Source organism: Plectropomus leopardus, chromosome 3 (genome assembly GCF_008729295.1).
Source record: "Plectropomus leopardus isolate mb chromosome 3, YSFRI_Pleo_2.0, whole genome shotgun sequence".
Taxonomy (NCBI): Eukaryota; Metazoa; Chordata; class Actinopteri; order Perciformes; family Serranidae; genus Plectropomus; species Plectropomus leopardus.
In genome coordinates, this window is record NC_056465.1 from 2,570,087 (window position 1) to 2,587,406 (window position 17,320).

At 39.1% G+C, this 17,320-nt stretch overlaps 1 protein-coding gene across 1 annotated transcript in view; it reads left to right on the forward strand.

The window, feature by feature from the left end:
- Positions 1 to 1,038: 1,038 nt before the first annotated feature.
- The window catches only part of nlgn1 (neuroligin 1), a 400,692-nt gene continuing 384,410 nt past the window's right edge, over positions 1,039 to 17,320 (forward strand). The window contains exons 1-2 of the mRNA XM_042483820.1: positions 1,039 to 1,558; positions 2,402 to 2,461. Of these exons, the coding sequence (XP_042339754.1) occupies positions 1,039 to 1,558; positions 2,402 to 2,461 (580 nt within the window). The remainder of the gene's footprint in view (positions 1,559 to 2,401; positions 2,462 to 17,320) is intronic.

Here is a 17,320-nt window from a genome sequence, read left to right on the forward strand (position 1 = left end):
TATAAAATTATAAATTATAAATTAATAACCATTAGCAGAACATCAAGAAATGACATGAAAATTAGTAAGAAAATAGTCAAAAGGAAATTATCTGAAGTTGGTAACAATGTGCTAAAATTAAAACATAAATATGAATATCAAAATGAAAATATTTTCTGTAACTTAATTTTTAAATATATAAATAAAATGATTATAAATATAATTTCCTTTATATTTTTTCCTATTTATTTTATAATTGTCTAATGATCATGTTTTTTTGTTTTTGTTTTTTCAGTAATTTCAGGTCAATTGCCTGTCACCTATTACTGTTTTGTTTTTTTGGGTTTTTTTGCAATTTGTGGGGCATTTCTTCTCAAGTTGCTTATTGCCTTTTTTTTCCCATGTTTTTCCTCTGAATGCAGCCCAAGAAAACTGGTGACAAGCCAGGTTTCAAAGGGTTAATGTCTCACAGGAGGGGATGTGAAAATGAGAGATATTGAATTGAACATCTTTTTGTGTGAATGCTGATTGTTTTTTTGTCTCTGTGTTACAGGGGACAGACTACTCCAGCAAAAAACCACTACAACCAGCGCACGGCTACTCCTGCTCCCGGTGCTGAACATGGCAGTCACCCCAAAATGATGGACCCCTCGTCACTGACTGGCTCCTCTACCTTCTGAGAAGTGGAGCTTAAAGATGATATCTGTGCTGCTTTTTCGTCATCACAGTGATTGTCAGCAGGACCTGTTTGAGGAATATTTTCCACACTGTTAGGAACTTTTCTCAGATTTATCTTTTCCGAGCTGTGGGAAACTAATGGCTGCTACATTTCCACCAGATGGTTTGCACTACTTGGATTTTAAAAAGGATCATTAGCAACCACGACCTGTTCCGCTCCGGAGTTACCCGTTCCCTTACGCCTGTGTGTGAATGTGATTTTAGTGTGACTGTGTGTTTGTGTTTGCTTCTGCATGGCGAAAGTGAGAGGTAGAAAATAAGGAATATTTACTCTGAAAGGACAAGAGAGGACGAACAAATTGAAAACAAGGAGTAGCAGTCATGTCCCAGTGGAGGCCCCATTCAAGGACTGGGTTACAGCTACAGACAAAGTGTGGGAGCAGGATGATGGGATACGTGAGGCTTGAAGGGTCCTTAAACAGTGGCCAATGGGTGTCCTCTCTAATATGGCTGGGACTGCTGCTGCTGCAGGCCGTGTCTGGTCAGAAACTCGACGAGAATGACCCGGTGGTCACTACCACGTACGGAAAACTGCGTGGTGTTAAGAAGGAGCTCAACAACGAGATCCTGGGTCCCGTCGTGCAGTTTCTGGGTGTCCCATATGCTGCCCCACCCACCGGTGAGCGCCGATTCCAACCTCCCGAGCCCCCGGCGTCGTGGCCAGAGATCCGCAACGCCACACACTTTGCCCCAGTGTGCCCTCAGAGCATCGTGGAGGGCCGCCTGCCGGATGTGATGCTGCCGGTGTGGTTCACCAACAGCATTGACGTGGTGTCCACGTATGTCCAGGACCAGAGTGAGGACTGCCTCTATATTAACATCTATGTCCCCACTGAGGATGGTGAGTTAGCCTGTGGGCCCAGGGCAGGGGGATTGTCGGGGGTGGTGGGAGGCTGGGCGGCGGGGATTGAACCCACGACATTCTGGAAGAGAGAAGTGTTTGTCGGGGTGTGTTTTATTTACGTGAGAGTGCATTTCTGTCTCTGTCCTTGTCCGTCCGTCAGTAGAGGGAAAGCATGACCTTGTGCATGTTTTATGTGCATGACACTGCTTACAGAACATGAGTGTCTGAAAGTTTTGTGAAAGAGATAACAGTGTTCATGCCACACCGAGACAAGATCGGTGTTCGATTTTGTGTGTGTGTGTGTGTGTGTGTGTGTGGCATCCATTGAGGCCAATTAATCCTCTCATTCCACTTCATAGCTGCCTCAATCCTCTTCCTACCAATTTCCTCCTCCACCTTCCTGTTGCTCCTCCTCTTCCTTCTCCTCTTTCTCCTCAACGCCTTATTTGCCCTCGTCTGCGGACTCCCTCCCTTCCCTCATGTCTGTAGCTCATCATAGCCTATTGTACTGTGCCACAATGGCTACAGTTCATTAAACAAGACAGTCATTGTCACGATCATCACCGATTGATTTGGCTGAGTGGCTGAATGACTGGCCGACTGATGGACTGAATACTGTGCTGATTGAGCTGGTGTGTTTCATCTTTCCCTCTGTCTTTATTTCCCCCTCTCCTCCCTCCCTTTTTTCCCAGTCAGCCAGCTTTGTGTGTGTGTGTGTGTGTGTGTGTGTGTGTGTGTGTGTGTATTATCAGTACGTGTGTGCGTGTGCATGCCAGCTCCTGTGTGCGTTGCGCGTCCAGGGGCTCCATGTTATTCTTTAGTCTTTTATTCATTTTACAGTCAAAAGAATATCCAAGGAATGTGCCAGGAAACCGGGCAAGAAAATATGTAGACAAGGAGGTATGTATGATCTGAACGCAACCTATGCAATGCCACAGAAAGAGAGGGGATGATAAGAGAAGAGCTATGTGGTGCGGCAGAGAGCAACCGTGAAAATCAAGGTCTACGAATTATTCAGGTCTCGACTCAGGGCATCTGCAGCCTCTCAGAATGCTAAATTTAAGAGACAGGACCTTTTAAACGCTACCTGGAAGTAAATTTAGGGCCAATTTTAAAAACCAAAGAAGGAAAATCAAGCTGTCAGATGCGGTCTTCCTCTGACTGAGCATACCTAATGCACTTGAGAATGTATAAGTGGGCACAGCAGAGCCAGGATTGTCAGACTTGGTACACTGTAAAATCTGACAAGTTGGCTTGACGTGAAAAAATCTAGGAAACGGACTGCCTTGAAAAATTTAAATAAATATAACTATTAGTCCTAATTTTTGTTTACTTTATATGTATGTGTTAAATTTTCTTAAAACTTATATATTAATAATATAATATTTTCTTAATTCTGTGAAGATTTTTTAACTTAAAAATGACAAGTTGAATTAAAACAACCTTTCTAAGTTTTAGCAACTTCAGTAAGTCAAGTATTGAGCTATTATATGTGTATTCTGCTGGTTGCAAACTAGTCCATCATATTAGTATTTTCTTAAATGTGAACAAAACAGAACTCATAGATCTCCTCACTTCATCATTGGCTAAATCCTCTTTGCTATGATCAAGTTAAAACCCTTGGGGACTGTTTGGCACATTTTATACACTTGCCATTCTTTTTTTTTTTTTTTTTTTTGTTAATTTTTTTGGCTGCGTTCATGTATATTATGTAAATTTTGGCTAGATAGTGTATTTTTTATGAATCTTGTAATTTCCAGCTCAGCTTCTACAAAAATACACTGTGAAAACTGAACTGCTACATTCATACTATTAAGTGCAAAGACATAGTTGCATCATGACAAAAACATGATATTTGAAGGGTTAAAATTCTGAAAATTAATGAATATTTGATATATATTAAAATCATATTAATGTATGATATTTTTTATAGCCTGATTCTGTGTGCATTTTGTGTGCAGAGTGGTATGAGAGTATTTGACAATGCACAAAAAACAATCAAGTATAAAACTCAGTGTTGCTGCTAATTATTAACATACCTCAGGCTACTCAAATATTGAAACAATTCTTTTTTTTTTTGTTGTTGTTTTTTGTTTTTTGTTTTTTTTTTCATCTAAAACATAGTGGCATCATGACAAAAACCTGCCATTTAAAGGGTAAAAATTCTGAAAATGTATGGATATTCAGGATGTTAGTTTAAAAAAATTCAATGAAAGTAGAAAATCATATTAATGTAAAACAGTTTTTAAAGCTTAATTTTGAAACGTACATTTTGTTAGCAGAGCAATATGAGTGTGTGCAATATTAAAGGGGGCCCTGAGGGTTAAGTCAGACGATCATGGTTTACTGAAGTTGCTAACACTTAGAAAGATGCACTTGTCATTTTTAATTACAAACAAATTCACAAAATTAGGTATATGCAGCTAATTCTTAAGTAAACTTAACACTTAGATATAAAGCAATCTAAGTGTAAAGAATGTAACCCTGAATGTAACTTTTAATCTAAATTCATGAATTTAGATTAATAGTTACATTTCATTTCCTTTTTCAAGGCTATTGGTTTCCAAGATTATTTTAAGTTTGATCAGCTTGCCAGATTTTACAGTGTACAGGCTATTAGATCTCCTGCAGATATTGGCAAAAACAAATTTGCTACAGCAACCCTGAATCAGCTGTTTGATTTGTAGACCTTGTGCTGGCAAGGCGGTGTGGCACCACACTCCCTCGTCTATTGAAGTCTCATTGGTCAGCAAGATTTGGAGATCTGATTGGCTGCCAGATCAGGAGGTCAGAAGGTGTGTAGTAATGACAGTTGATGTGCGAGGAGATAGCAGCATATTAGATCAGGCACACTGTCACACATATACACACACACACACGCACGCACACACACACACACACACACACACACACACACACACACACACACACAGACGGTGATGCGTGCGGTGTTAAACAAGATGAGCTCAGGCTGGACCTCGGCTGTGTAATCTCCATTAAAAGAAAGTCGAGCTGTGTTGAGGTTGGCTCGGCCTACTGTATCAAGCACTGTTTCATCAAGATAATGCCCTCCTCATCCTCCTCCTCCTCCTCCTCCACTCTCTCTCTCGCTCCCTGTCTCTCAGCCTCTCCCTTTATGGATGTGTGCAAGTTTATGTGTGTGTGAACATGTGTGTGTGTGTGTGTGTGTGTGTGTGTGTGTGAGAGAGAGAGAGAGAGAGAGAGAGAGAGAGAGAGAGACAGACAGTTGCTGACAGTGTCCTTGATAAGGTCTGGGTGTTAATATCATTTTCTTGGCAGCGGCATGCATTATCACTTAGCGTACATCCCTCCTCTTCTTACCACATGTGCACTGTAACCTCCTGCTCCTCTCCTTTAAACACACACAGATACACAGAGGGGAAATGCATTTAAACTGGGAGATTACAGAAGCTTACATATTAGTCACACAGCATGGAGAATCATCATTATAAAACCAAGACCCAGACAATCTGTTGTGGATTTTTTTTATGGAAAAAGAGCTTAGATTTACAAAACAATGTCTAAAAAAAATGTTTTAAAAAAGCAAGATGGCCGATCTGTGGCCTTGTTACAGTGAAAGCTGCTTTGCTTGTGTCTTTGGCTTCAGTTGACTACCCACTGGCTGTGCATGCAGAATGAAATTAATTTATTCTTGTGAAATGTCAAGGAAGCACTCAACTTTATATACAGTGCTCTCGCTTCATTAGGCGAAGCTCTATACAGTTGGTGTCTATACAGTAGCCCACAGGTAATTACAGTCTACATAAATTAACTTAACATTAATGCATGTAGGCTACTTTGATTGTTTTTTTTTAGTTTTAATTTTTTTTACAGAATGTAATGTTAACAATATCTGTATGGACCTCATATATAAGTGTGAAATGTACGTTTTAGAAGCTGCTCTGTCAGAGAAAAAGGTTCATGACTCATTAAAGCCAATTTGTGAACAGATTAGAAGCTTAATACAATTACTACAGACAGGTGACAAAGTAAAGGACCTGATGTAGTGAAACATAATTTGTGCAAATGCTTCAAGGGCTTCACAGTTACCCGTGCCCATTGAATCAAACTGCTAAAAAGGAAATTTGGACCTCATGATTAAAAAAAATCTGTTTTTTTAATCTCTTTTTTTATTGCAGGTGCAAAAACAAACACACTCACACACAGGCATTACAAAGTGGGAAGCTCCGGAGCAGAAGAGGTCCTTTTTGCTAATGATGCTTTTTAAAATCTAGGCAGTGCAAAGTAAAATATGTGGTGGAAATATTGTAACTTTTATTTTACTACAGTTTTGTGAAGTGGAATCTAAAATTTAAAGACAGATATAAAACAATAGTGATTTATCTGGACTGAAAGGGGCACACCACCTAAATTAAGTTTTCCATCATGTTATTTCCATGGTCAAAGTTGAATCAATATTTGTGAACTTAACTACTATCTCACCAAAAACTCTTTTGTATACTCAATGGGCTGTCTAAGTTGAGAAACAAAAAATATTCCCATAAACTTAAGCCATTCCCCTAAGTGCACTTAAAAGCAACAAAGTCCCCTCCTTGTACCGCCCGAGCATTTTCACAAAGACCCAAGCAATGGCAGCATCACTCCGCTCGAATGTGTGATTATACACTGCATTATATCATCCCACATTTCAAAGAGGCATGATGGACATGATGTTTAACACACAAGCATTCTCCTCTTTCTAAACTTTCTAAACAATAATAAAGGCATAACATGTCAATCACAATCATTGACCCTCTCTGTTATATGGCAGCTGATCTCTTCCCCTAGTCTAAGGGTAATGGAGCACCTGAATCTCTTTGTTTTCTCAGTTTACAGACATTTATGACCGTTGCTTTTTTCTTTGAGTTAGCCACTATTTTGACAGCTGCTTTTTGAATTTCCCGTGGTGGGTCGCGCACATAAACATGTCGTCAAAATGTCACACTCGTGCCACCCATGGTCACGTCTTCCCAATTTACTTTCACACTGATTGTTTCAGCACTGTTACTACCTCTTTTCTCGACTCAGATGCGAGACCACTCTGTCCCCCCTTTGGACGTTGGATTGTTCATTATTTATACTGAAAAGCGAGCAAGGCGGTTTAACGGCATGATATTCTTGCCTTTAACAGGCTGTGTAAATGCTAATCTAGAACATATTTCATTCTGTGGAGCAGCTCCACACTTTCTACCCTATGTCATCACAAATTTGAGTTTTTGCACCCTAGTTTTTGGATTTGGTGGAGAGTTGTTCAATTTTAATTAAAGTTCTGGACTGTCTTAGACCATAGCAGTAGCATGTTTAAGGGTTGAAAATATGCATAGTTCCCCTTCAAAAAGACTCTTACTGAAGAGACCTATATGTATCTTTGGTTTGTAACTCATCAGGGTCTTAAATGGCTTAAATGGCTTTTCTAAGACATGTTTTGGATTGACAGGAATTGGTCGTTATGACCAGAACATTATCTAAAGCTGTCATTTCAGAAAAGCCTATTTGAGCTCTGCTTTCTTGTCAGCTGTTGCCTGAAGCACATGTTTTGATCAGATGTTACATCATGGCCATCAGCACCTGTTTGCTACCAAAATGTTAATAAAGTTTTACTTGATCACTGAGGTGCAGATGGTCATATTGGAAGACATTTAGTGAAAACATAAGATAGCATAAGATGTCAAGTCATTTTCTACACTTGTCCTTTGTCCTTATTTTGGTGTGCCGTCCCATTATACCCATAAATTACACCCATATTGGATTTAGGGCCTCGGGATTTCATTTTAACCTTCAGTGCTAATAGGATACAGGAGGTAAGGTGGCATAAATGTAACAAGGCAGAAATGAAGAGGTCGCAATTGTAATGTTTGGTGTCTCATAGAGGAGACTGGAGTGTGTCTTTATACAGAGCTTTGCCTTCTTATCAAATGTACCAGTGATTGTTCTCTAGCAATATAAGGGTTTTTTTGCCTTTAAAATATCTTCCCCAAATGCACATAAGCATAGTTTGTCATAACTATGATCTTCCCATTATGTTGAACATATTGTAGTGTTTTGTACACAAGATTAAAAAAGTAAATAAATAAAAAACATAAGCACTGGATGTTTGGAAATAGCAGATGAATGCACTGCAGGGTTGTGTTGAATCATCGACATAGACGTTGGTATTTGGTGACAGAGTTGTCCGTGCAGGGTATGATGTGTTCTGTAATATTGATGCTGGTAAACACTCAGTTTAATACCGTTTTCCAACTAAATTATTGTGTTTATGCAGGGTTTTTCAGGTTTACGATACTTCTTTCTTTCTTTTTTTAATCTCATATTTATTCCATCTCTTTCTGCCAACTACATGTGCAACAATGTTTAAGCGCTGCTTGGACAGAGATGGGGGGTATTTTGTTACGGCCAGTCATTGCATCACTCTGGTAAAGGGGCATTAATTAGTGCGTCCACCCAGGACTTTTTCCAGTATATGTTCCATTGATGTGTTTTATGGTGTTTTCACATATAGTCCTCTTTAAAAGAACCAAACTCAGTCCACTTTAGGTGCTCTGATGCTGTAGCTATCTACCTATCTATCAATCAATCTATCAATCTATCGCTCTATCTCTCAAGAGGGCATGATGACCTACGCTCTGGCGACCTACGCTCTGGCGACCCCCATGGGGGTCAGGACCCCTGTGTTGGGAACCAGTGGACTAAAGAGTGCAAGTGTATACATGTATAATTACATTGAGGAAGGTAGGTGGTAAACTGCATGTTATAAAGAACAGTTGACAGTACAGTTGATTTTTTTTTTTACCGCAGTGCGCTGGAGCGTATTTTGTTCACATTGCACAAGGAAAGCGAACCACAACACGACATAAACTGCACCGAGTTCAGGTCACTTCAGAGGGGTCTTCAGAGTTCACATAAATGCAGAAAATGTTGTTACTGGTTCACTTGGAGGGCTGAAATGGACAAAGTGTGTTCATATATTCATTGACTGCAGACTTTAACAGTTCCTATGGTAATCATGCACCCTGAGGGGGATCTATAGTCAACTCTGCAGCAGGTTGGGTGTTTGCTTTAGAAAGACCATCTCTGTGGATACTTTACGGAGTTCAAGCATTACCAGTAACACAGAAGCACAAAGTGTGGTCAGTGGTGCATGGGTTTGAGTGGACAGATCATGGAAAATGACTGGGTAATTTTATGGCTAGATGTGTTCAGCCACAGGGACACATGTGGTAAAAGGGTTGGATTGGAAGAGATAGATAATCAGTAAGTGCGCTAGGGACTCAAATCAGTCATGATCAATCAAATCAACTGTGTTCTGTATCTTCTAAAATCAGTGATACAGCACTACATATCTTTTGTGATGAGAGATTTGAACTGATACTGTATGTCAGTCAAAATCATTAGAATCCTCACGAGTGAACCTTAAATCCCAAACCTTGCTCCCAAAATCTTGAACATCCATCGATCAGTTCCTTAAAGGTTGAAGAATACATTTAGATAGAGCCATGTAAAAGTGGTGTTGACACTTAAGAAAGAGAACCAAGGTTAATAAAGGGGAACAGGAAGAGAGCCAGACGTGGACAGTGATGAAGGACATGGAGAAAAGGCAGACATGGAGTAATACTGGAGTCAGAAGGACAAAAACAAAGTGTGACAGGGACACAGAGAGCCAAACAATAGAGCAGTGGTGAACATGAGTGAGGCCGAGTGTAATTGCTGCTGGACTGATCTCTGTGTCCTCACAAGCACTATTGTACTGTCCTGTGCCATGCTGGTTCAGAGAAGTCTTCTGTGGTTAAAAGTAGTTATTTTGATGGGTCTGGGCTGGAGTCGGTCATTAAGTTATCACATGCTGAGATAGTGGTCTCTGTAATGAGATCAGAGGTAGCAGCGCTGCGGTGGGTCTTCTCTCTCCCTGCAGTATGCATTCACTATTCATTTAAAAAATTGCAGTAAATGCAGGAGAAGCTCACTCTTCACAGATGACAGCTAACTGAACTCTTATGAAATGTTAATAAAAAATAAAATTTGAGGGATAAAGACATACTTGAAAAGAGAAAAAGAGGCATTTATGTGGCGTGATCATAGACACGAGCATATTAGTGAAAATCATTGGTGCTCATCTGTCATGGCTACTGTGGATTCCCATATTTTAGGCCGGCATGATATGATATTGGAACTACAAAAGTATGTACTTTGTACATCGGTGAGTTAGGAAGCTACAGCTCGTTGAATGTCATTGTAACTTGGAATGACTTTCTGTGTCTGTTTTGGAGCAATGCAAAAAAAATAGATTTTCTCGTTTACAAATGCTTTAATGAATTCCTTGCCCATTGTTGTTCCTAGGTCATCAAATACCAGCAAATACATCCGCTCTGCCAGTGCTTCCAGCATACAAGCATGACGCCAAAAGCCATCTTCCACATCCAATTGAAACGCAGACAGAGCAAGTGGTGTTGTAATTATCCAATGACGGACGGCTGTATGGCACCAGGTGCATCCACATGCAATGCACACAGGCGGCATCACTTGAAAACGCGGCCAGACAGAACCGACTGCATGCGTGAACAGCTGATACAGAAGGATAACCTAAAACATCATAAAAAGAGCAGCACCATGTGACGAGCTGGGATGAGAACCTGTTGCAAATGCCTACGTTCTTCCAATTGTCTGACAATTGGAAGTTCACTGAAGTGATATCAACACTCAGAGGGCTGAGGGAGCGAGTACACAACAGGACATAAATTGTTCCGAGGTGTATATCACCCATAATGCATTGCAGTTATGCATTTGATGCAAGAAAATACATCCATGGTTAGGGGCCAGTAATAAGTAAAACACCAGTTGCACCACAGAAGAACGAGAAGATGAATAAACTGGTAAATAAATAAAAAATAAAGTTAAATTCATTCATTATATGACATGTTTCTCAGTTTAACTTCTTCTAAAACATTTTATAGGTCTGTTCAGGTAGCCTTACATGTGCATAGCTTTATTCATCTACTTGCAGATGGCTGCTGAAGAAAATCTCATTGCTTGATATTTTATTGAAAAGTCACATACAGTTAATTGCAGTTAAATTTCATATTTGTTGTCCAGTTAATTCTACATTGCCAACATTATCTGTTAATGTAGGTATTTAAGGTTAAGTTAAGGTATTTATGCAGTATTTACTTTATTTTTATGCATTTCTGATGATTTATATAAAGCAGTACAGCGCTGATCCTACAGCGGGTGGTCGACCTGTGATAGTCAGACTAAAAGTTATTGAGGGCAGGTGTGTTGCATTTCAGTCCCCTGCCTGCGTTTTCTCCGTTTTCCAAGTGGTCTCTGTGCGATGTCAGCTGTTACGTAATACTGAGAGCTGAGGGAAAGTGACGGAGGCAAGGTGAAACTACTAATGAAACGCAGCTCTGGTGTAATGTAATGATGACATAATTCTGGTGACATATTGATGTTATTATTATTAGAACTTTATTTATATAGCACCTTTAAAAACAAAGTTTACAAAGTGCTTTGACAAACAAAGTAAAGCAAATGCAAGTGGGCTTTCTTGCAGAAGCAACATAACCATAAGAGCCAAACAATAATGCTGGGAGGTATTCCAGAAAGCAGGTTATGTGAAAACTCTTAGTATGTTAACCCTGAGATGAGGGAATCTCTGCGTTATCCGTTCTAGAAAGAGAGCTAAGTCAAAATTCAAAATATAAATTCAAATTATTTTATTCAAAATAATAAAATAAAACAAAACGCCAATAATGAATTGAGTTTGAAAAGCATCCAACAGGCTACATACAACATACAAACATAAAATAAAAGAAATAAAACAAAATCAATAATCAGATATCAGTTAGCTGAATAAAAATGCCATCCCCACATATGCACCACAATCTAATACACAATCATCATAGTAATTCTCAGTCCCATAAAGAAAGTTAATATTGTGTTCACAGTGTGTGCTTCATATCAATATCAAATGTTAATTTACTCAGCAGGATATTAGGCGAGAGGACATATATGTGTTAAAACAGCATTCTGCTGGGGGATTAAATGACTACATGTTTAAATAGCCACTGAAGGGATATTTACTTTGAATAAAACCAAAAAAAAACAAAAACAATATGAATAAAACCAGAGTGAGGTTGGCCTACAATCATGGCTGAGTCAAATATGTCTTACCTTTCTAAATTATGTTTTTATATTTAATTTTCAGTTGCTTCCAAGTGCATTTTTCCTTATATGGAAATCAAAATGTATTCAGTTCATCACTTTTTAGATTTATGCTATTATTTTAATAAAGTGCGGTTAATGTTAAGTCAATGGACACGTGCATTCAAACTAATGCATTGACACATGACATGGGCAGCGAGGGGTGAGTTCAGGGTTAGACTCAGTGTATGTTGAGCCTCCTTTCTGGAATACCCCCTGAATTAAGGCCAGAAAAAAGAGAGTAACAATTACAAAATAAAAAAAAAACATACTAATAAGAGTAAAAGAATATAGCAGTGAACACAGATATATAGTATTAATAATAAAATTAAGCACAATCAAGACAGAATAGAATAATACATTTTTTAAAAAATTAAGAGACAATCTAAATTAGATCAATTGAAATAGACAACATCACATAAAAGCATAAAAATATAGATGCCAAAGAGTGCCACTGATGTTGGTATCACAAGCTTAGCGCAGGAAATGTTGTTCGTATATAATGACCTTATATGAGAATTCATTAGAATCTCAGAAATCTGTGGACAATTCTACCTGATGATTTACTGTAGCTTTGTAAAAATATTTACCTAGTTTGATAATGACATACACTGTAAAATAGATAGTTTGTTCAATTACAATTTTTGAAAATACTCCGGGGTAAAAAAACAGGGAGCAGAAGACCAGTCGTTCTAGATAACATTTGTTTTTCTTTCCTTCTAGCTCATTGTGTAGTTTTACTATCACCTCAACCCACAGCTGACTGCAGGCATGTTCACGCCTCAATCCTGTGGACTGTCAGAAAGAATTATGGGTAACAAGAACACAAGCTAATGCACAGATACATGTGAGAGGGTGAAGGAAAGTTCATATAGCACATACAGTATTATAATAACATATAATAATAACAGTGTATACATAAAGCAGCACAATCTGACAATATAAGGAGAGAACTGTCACAGAACCAGAGTGAGCTGTTTATATTTTTAATTTATTGGTTTTGAGCTGGTTAGCAGCTTGTTGTGAGGCTCTTTTTTTTAAAGATTAATTTTTGGGGGTATTTCGTCATTATTTGTTTGATACCACTCTCATGTTTGTTTAGTGAATAGGAACCAGAGCCAGGAGATAGTTAGTCTTGCTGGCTAGCAGGCTCTGTCCAAAGAAAAACAAAAAAAAGCACTCTACCATCACCTGTTAAGCGTTATATTGCATTAGTTTAATCTGCACAAAAACCCACATGTAAAAATGAAAGGTTGTACTTGTAATGAAGGTTATATGCTGGGCTGTTTCTTGGCCGAGCTCTGTGAATGAGGACAAAAAGATAACTGGGACAGAGCTTCATACTCTCTACATAGCTTTTCATTAACTAACATTAAAGTGGCTTTAAGGTTTTAAATACAACTTGACCTGACTCATGAATTAGAAATAATTGAAAGTCATATTTTCATTCTCTCTACTATCCTGTAGCCAGTTGGGTGACAGAGGGTCACTTTTAACTGAACATTTGTGTATTGAATTTTAAAAATAAAAGCCCTTTGAGCATAAATAATGAACACGCGATGTTGATTTCTGGGAATTTTCTTCTGCATTAAGTATTATGTACGATGTGACCTGAGGTGACTTGTAATTGATCAGCATGTTCTTATCCCATGTTGTCACATATTGTTGCTTTAGCAGTGGACTTCCGTGTCTACACATTACGCTTTAGCTATCCTTCTGCATCTGCTAAAGATGTTTTGGGATGCTGTAAAAAAAAAAAAAGCTTGTGGTTAGGATTAGGAAAAGCTTTACATTAATGCGGGAAGCCAACACCAGGCTCCGGGGTGAACGTCCTGGGTTTGTTGGATCCATCAAACTGACGTCATCAAGTGGCATAGCATACAGCCATGACATATTCCAAACATCCACATTATCAACTTATGCCACCAAGTCGCATATCATACTTCCACACCAGACCGACAGCATTTCATAATTTCACAAAAAGTTCCGTCCAGCCGCGTTACACCAATGATGCAAAGTGGCGTATCATACAGCCCCGAAAGGTATCTTTTTGCATTGGTATCTTACACCAAAATCACTTGACAACTACAGAATGAAAACGGGTTGGATCTACTTGAGTATTAGACCCACAGACCCAAGATAAGTGGCAGTAAAACAACCTTATTAGACTGGGTACCAATTGGACGTGGTCTAAGGTCAGGTCGTCAGGTCCTGAAACCCTCCACCCTACAGTGTAAGATGAAGACACACTGCTGTCTGCTACGTAGTGTTTGTCTTCACTGCCTGCTGCTGGCTGAGTATTGGCTCTCACAGCACTCCGCTGTGTTGTTTCATGGAATCAACTGCTCACCCTTCAATGCTGTCAGACCTTGTAAAACAAAGAGGAAAAAACTGTCTTTAAGGTGTCTCTGTGGTGGGTTGGAGCTCCCTTTATGTTTACTTTATGTTGAATTAAGCATTGGGCTTTAAAAACCCAAACTAGGACATTTAACTGCAAACTAGGCCATTTCCCAGCGCGTGTACGAGCTGTTTAATATCTCAAATAGTTCCGGATATATTTCAACATGTTGCATTATTCTGAATTTTCTGTGCGCTGTCTCCACTCCAGAGGGGTTTAGAATAGAAACTCCATTGTTGATGTGAATTTCGTCAAGATGCAGGCAACTTCACACGTGGTGAATTTTTTGCTGTTTTCCTTCATGACTCCCCTTCTCCCTCATCTCTTTCTTCTCCCTGTGACACTGTTTTTTTTTTCTATCCATTCCCCCTCTGCACAGGTTGGCCTTTTCCCTCTCATCTGTCTCTGTCTTTTGCTCTGTCCTGACCTATTCACCCTGCCACGTCTTTCTCTTCCTCTCTGTCCTTTTCTCTTGCTCCTGTCTTTTTCTCTCCTATTCCTCAGGCTTTGTCCCAGTTTTGTAGTCGTTGAAGGAGGATCCTGCGGGAGGGGGCGCACACATATGCACACAAAGACACACAAACAGAGTAGAGGGAGAAGAAGGCAGGAATAAGCATGGCCCGGCTTGTGTTTGGGTCTCCCTTGAGGAGCTCTGTCACCTCCACTCACAGCTTAACTTCTCCACGCTGGTATTTCTTCTTATGCTAGCCTGTGTGAGTGTGTGTTTGTGTCTGTCTAGATGGAAGCACAGATTTGCGTATGTGTGTATGCGTCAGGAGAATTTTAAGTTGTGTCCTCTCTGACAGGGTTTTGAGTCAGAGCTTGGCTGCTTGGAAGGTGGTGGACTGTCATTTTCAGCCTGGCCCCATTGGACCATGCTTTGATTCAGAACCAAACTTAGAAACAAAAAGATAAAGATACAGAGCCTGAGAGAGAGAATACATCTAATCCAGGCCAAATCTTCTCTCTTCTTCTCTTTACATTCAACCCTCATTTTGTAGGCTTTTGTGGTATCAAGGTATCGAGGTATACCAGGGTATTTTGAAATCCTGATATGATTTTCATAACGTCACAAACACAGACACTGCTTTTTCTTTTAAACGAATACAGAGATGTTGTATGGAGACAATAAATTGTAGTGCACAGCACTACCGCACCACCAGAGGTCAGTCTCTTTGCACAGGCAGCTTAGCTGAGAAAGATGCTGACCCCGAGTGGTGGGGATAACGTTACAGGACTAGTAAGAAGCTCGTCAGTAATGGCAGAAAGAGACAGGTAAATTAAGGGTTTATTTCGACCGGGTTGGTGATTGTTGGAACAGTGGAAAAACAAACCAAGATGTCTTTGGTGAGTTTAATTTTTTTTTTGGCACTTAAATGAAATGTGTTTTAATGAGTTAACACAGGAGTTAAACTACTCTTAGCTTAGTTTAAGAGTTAACTTGAATTGAGAAGGTATATGGTTGTATTTCTTTGTTTTAAATCTGCTGTTTTTTTTTTTTTTTAGATATTTTCTTAAAAAACTATAAAATCAATCAAGTGCATTGAGCACTGTGATTGGCTTTTAAACATTATGATGTCGCCACTAAAATAAGAAAAAAATCTGCTCTTTTTTTTTTTACATCTTTTCTTTAAAAAAAACTATAACTCTGACTGTAGTTTTTGTAGACTGCCATACATACAGTGTCATAAATGCTCCAGTGATTCCTGTCACCAAGAGGCCAGTTTTTATTTTCCCCCTTTTTTTTAAACAACTAGCATCACATACGGTATACCCTGGTGAAACAACGGGGAGGTATGAAAAAACAGATACCGCCCAAAGTCTGCAGTTCAGAACAGTTTTGGCAATGAAGTGACAATAGTCTATTCCCTCAACTGACAAACTCAGCCAATACTGATACTAAAAATCTGCTTAACTTATTCCAGGTGAATATTTCTTTTTGTCTCCAAACTGTGACAAATAAAAACAGCATCTCCATCAGTCATTATACTCAGTCCCTATTTTTCTTTGTATTTCATTCTTCATTATGTGATAGTGGAAGCAGAATTTAGTTTGAAAGCAGATTCTTAAAAAGTGTTGGTTTTCCTCTGAATGAATTTTTACACAGGTGCATTTTGGGTGGAATTAATTAACTGTGTGATGCTAATAACCAGAACATGACAGTACAGTAGACAAAATCTAACAATGGAGGTCAGTGTCAGACCCAGTTACTTTCTTTCACAGGGGCCAGAGTGAGAACTGCAACATAAACCCAGTTAGCTTGGAATGGTGTTAGATATAGTATGTGTTCAGGATTGCATAAACAAGACCATCCCCTCTATAATGTTTATCTCATGAGACAATATGTGCGACAGTAAAGAATGCAATGGTTCTGTGATTCCTACAGCTGCAGCACAGAAAGATCATTGAGTGATTCATATTAAATGTTGTCATCATCTTGGGAGCATGGATGTGTTCTGCAAAATTAATGGCAATCTGCCTCATAGAATATACTGTAAGACCGTGTGTGTGAGTTTGGGGGTGATGAATATCATGAATATGCATACTGATCTGACCGGTGGTCACTGAGATGTGCTCTGCATGGTTCCACAACCCTCTGACAGAATGCACTGTAGTTGCATTTTCCAGCGTCAACACCAGTCAATATTCCTGCAAGGAAAGATTGTCAAACAGACTTTCCCAAATCGATTGGCACCTCCCGGCTGCTGTACCCTGACAGCTGACATGTAGTCTATCTGTCACAATAGACGAGGACGAATATATGAGTTATTTATGTTGTCCTCTGTGACCCACAGTCTCCACTTTGCAAAGATAATTAAAACATTGTTGCTATTGGCTGTAGCACAGAGATACAATGCACATCAGAATCCTAAATTAATTAAAAATGCTTTTAATCCTCAGTTTAATTGCCCCATACTGTCTAAATCTGTCTAAATTAAACTTCCCATCCTATGAGCTTCCAAGAGTTAAATTGAGAGAGAACCACTGAGTGAAGGCACAACAGACTGCTTTCCAAACACACATTTCAAAAAATCAAATTATTAAGCAAAGCAAATAAACCAATTTAGAGTGTTTGGTGGGGAGAAGAGAAAACCCAAAATCCAGAGTAGACCCAAATATGATCTAGTTAATTATAGAGATTG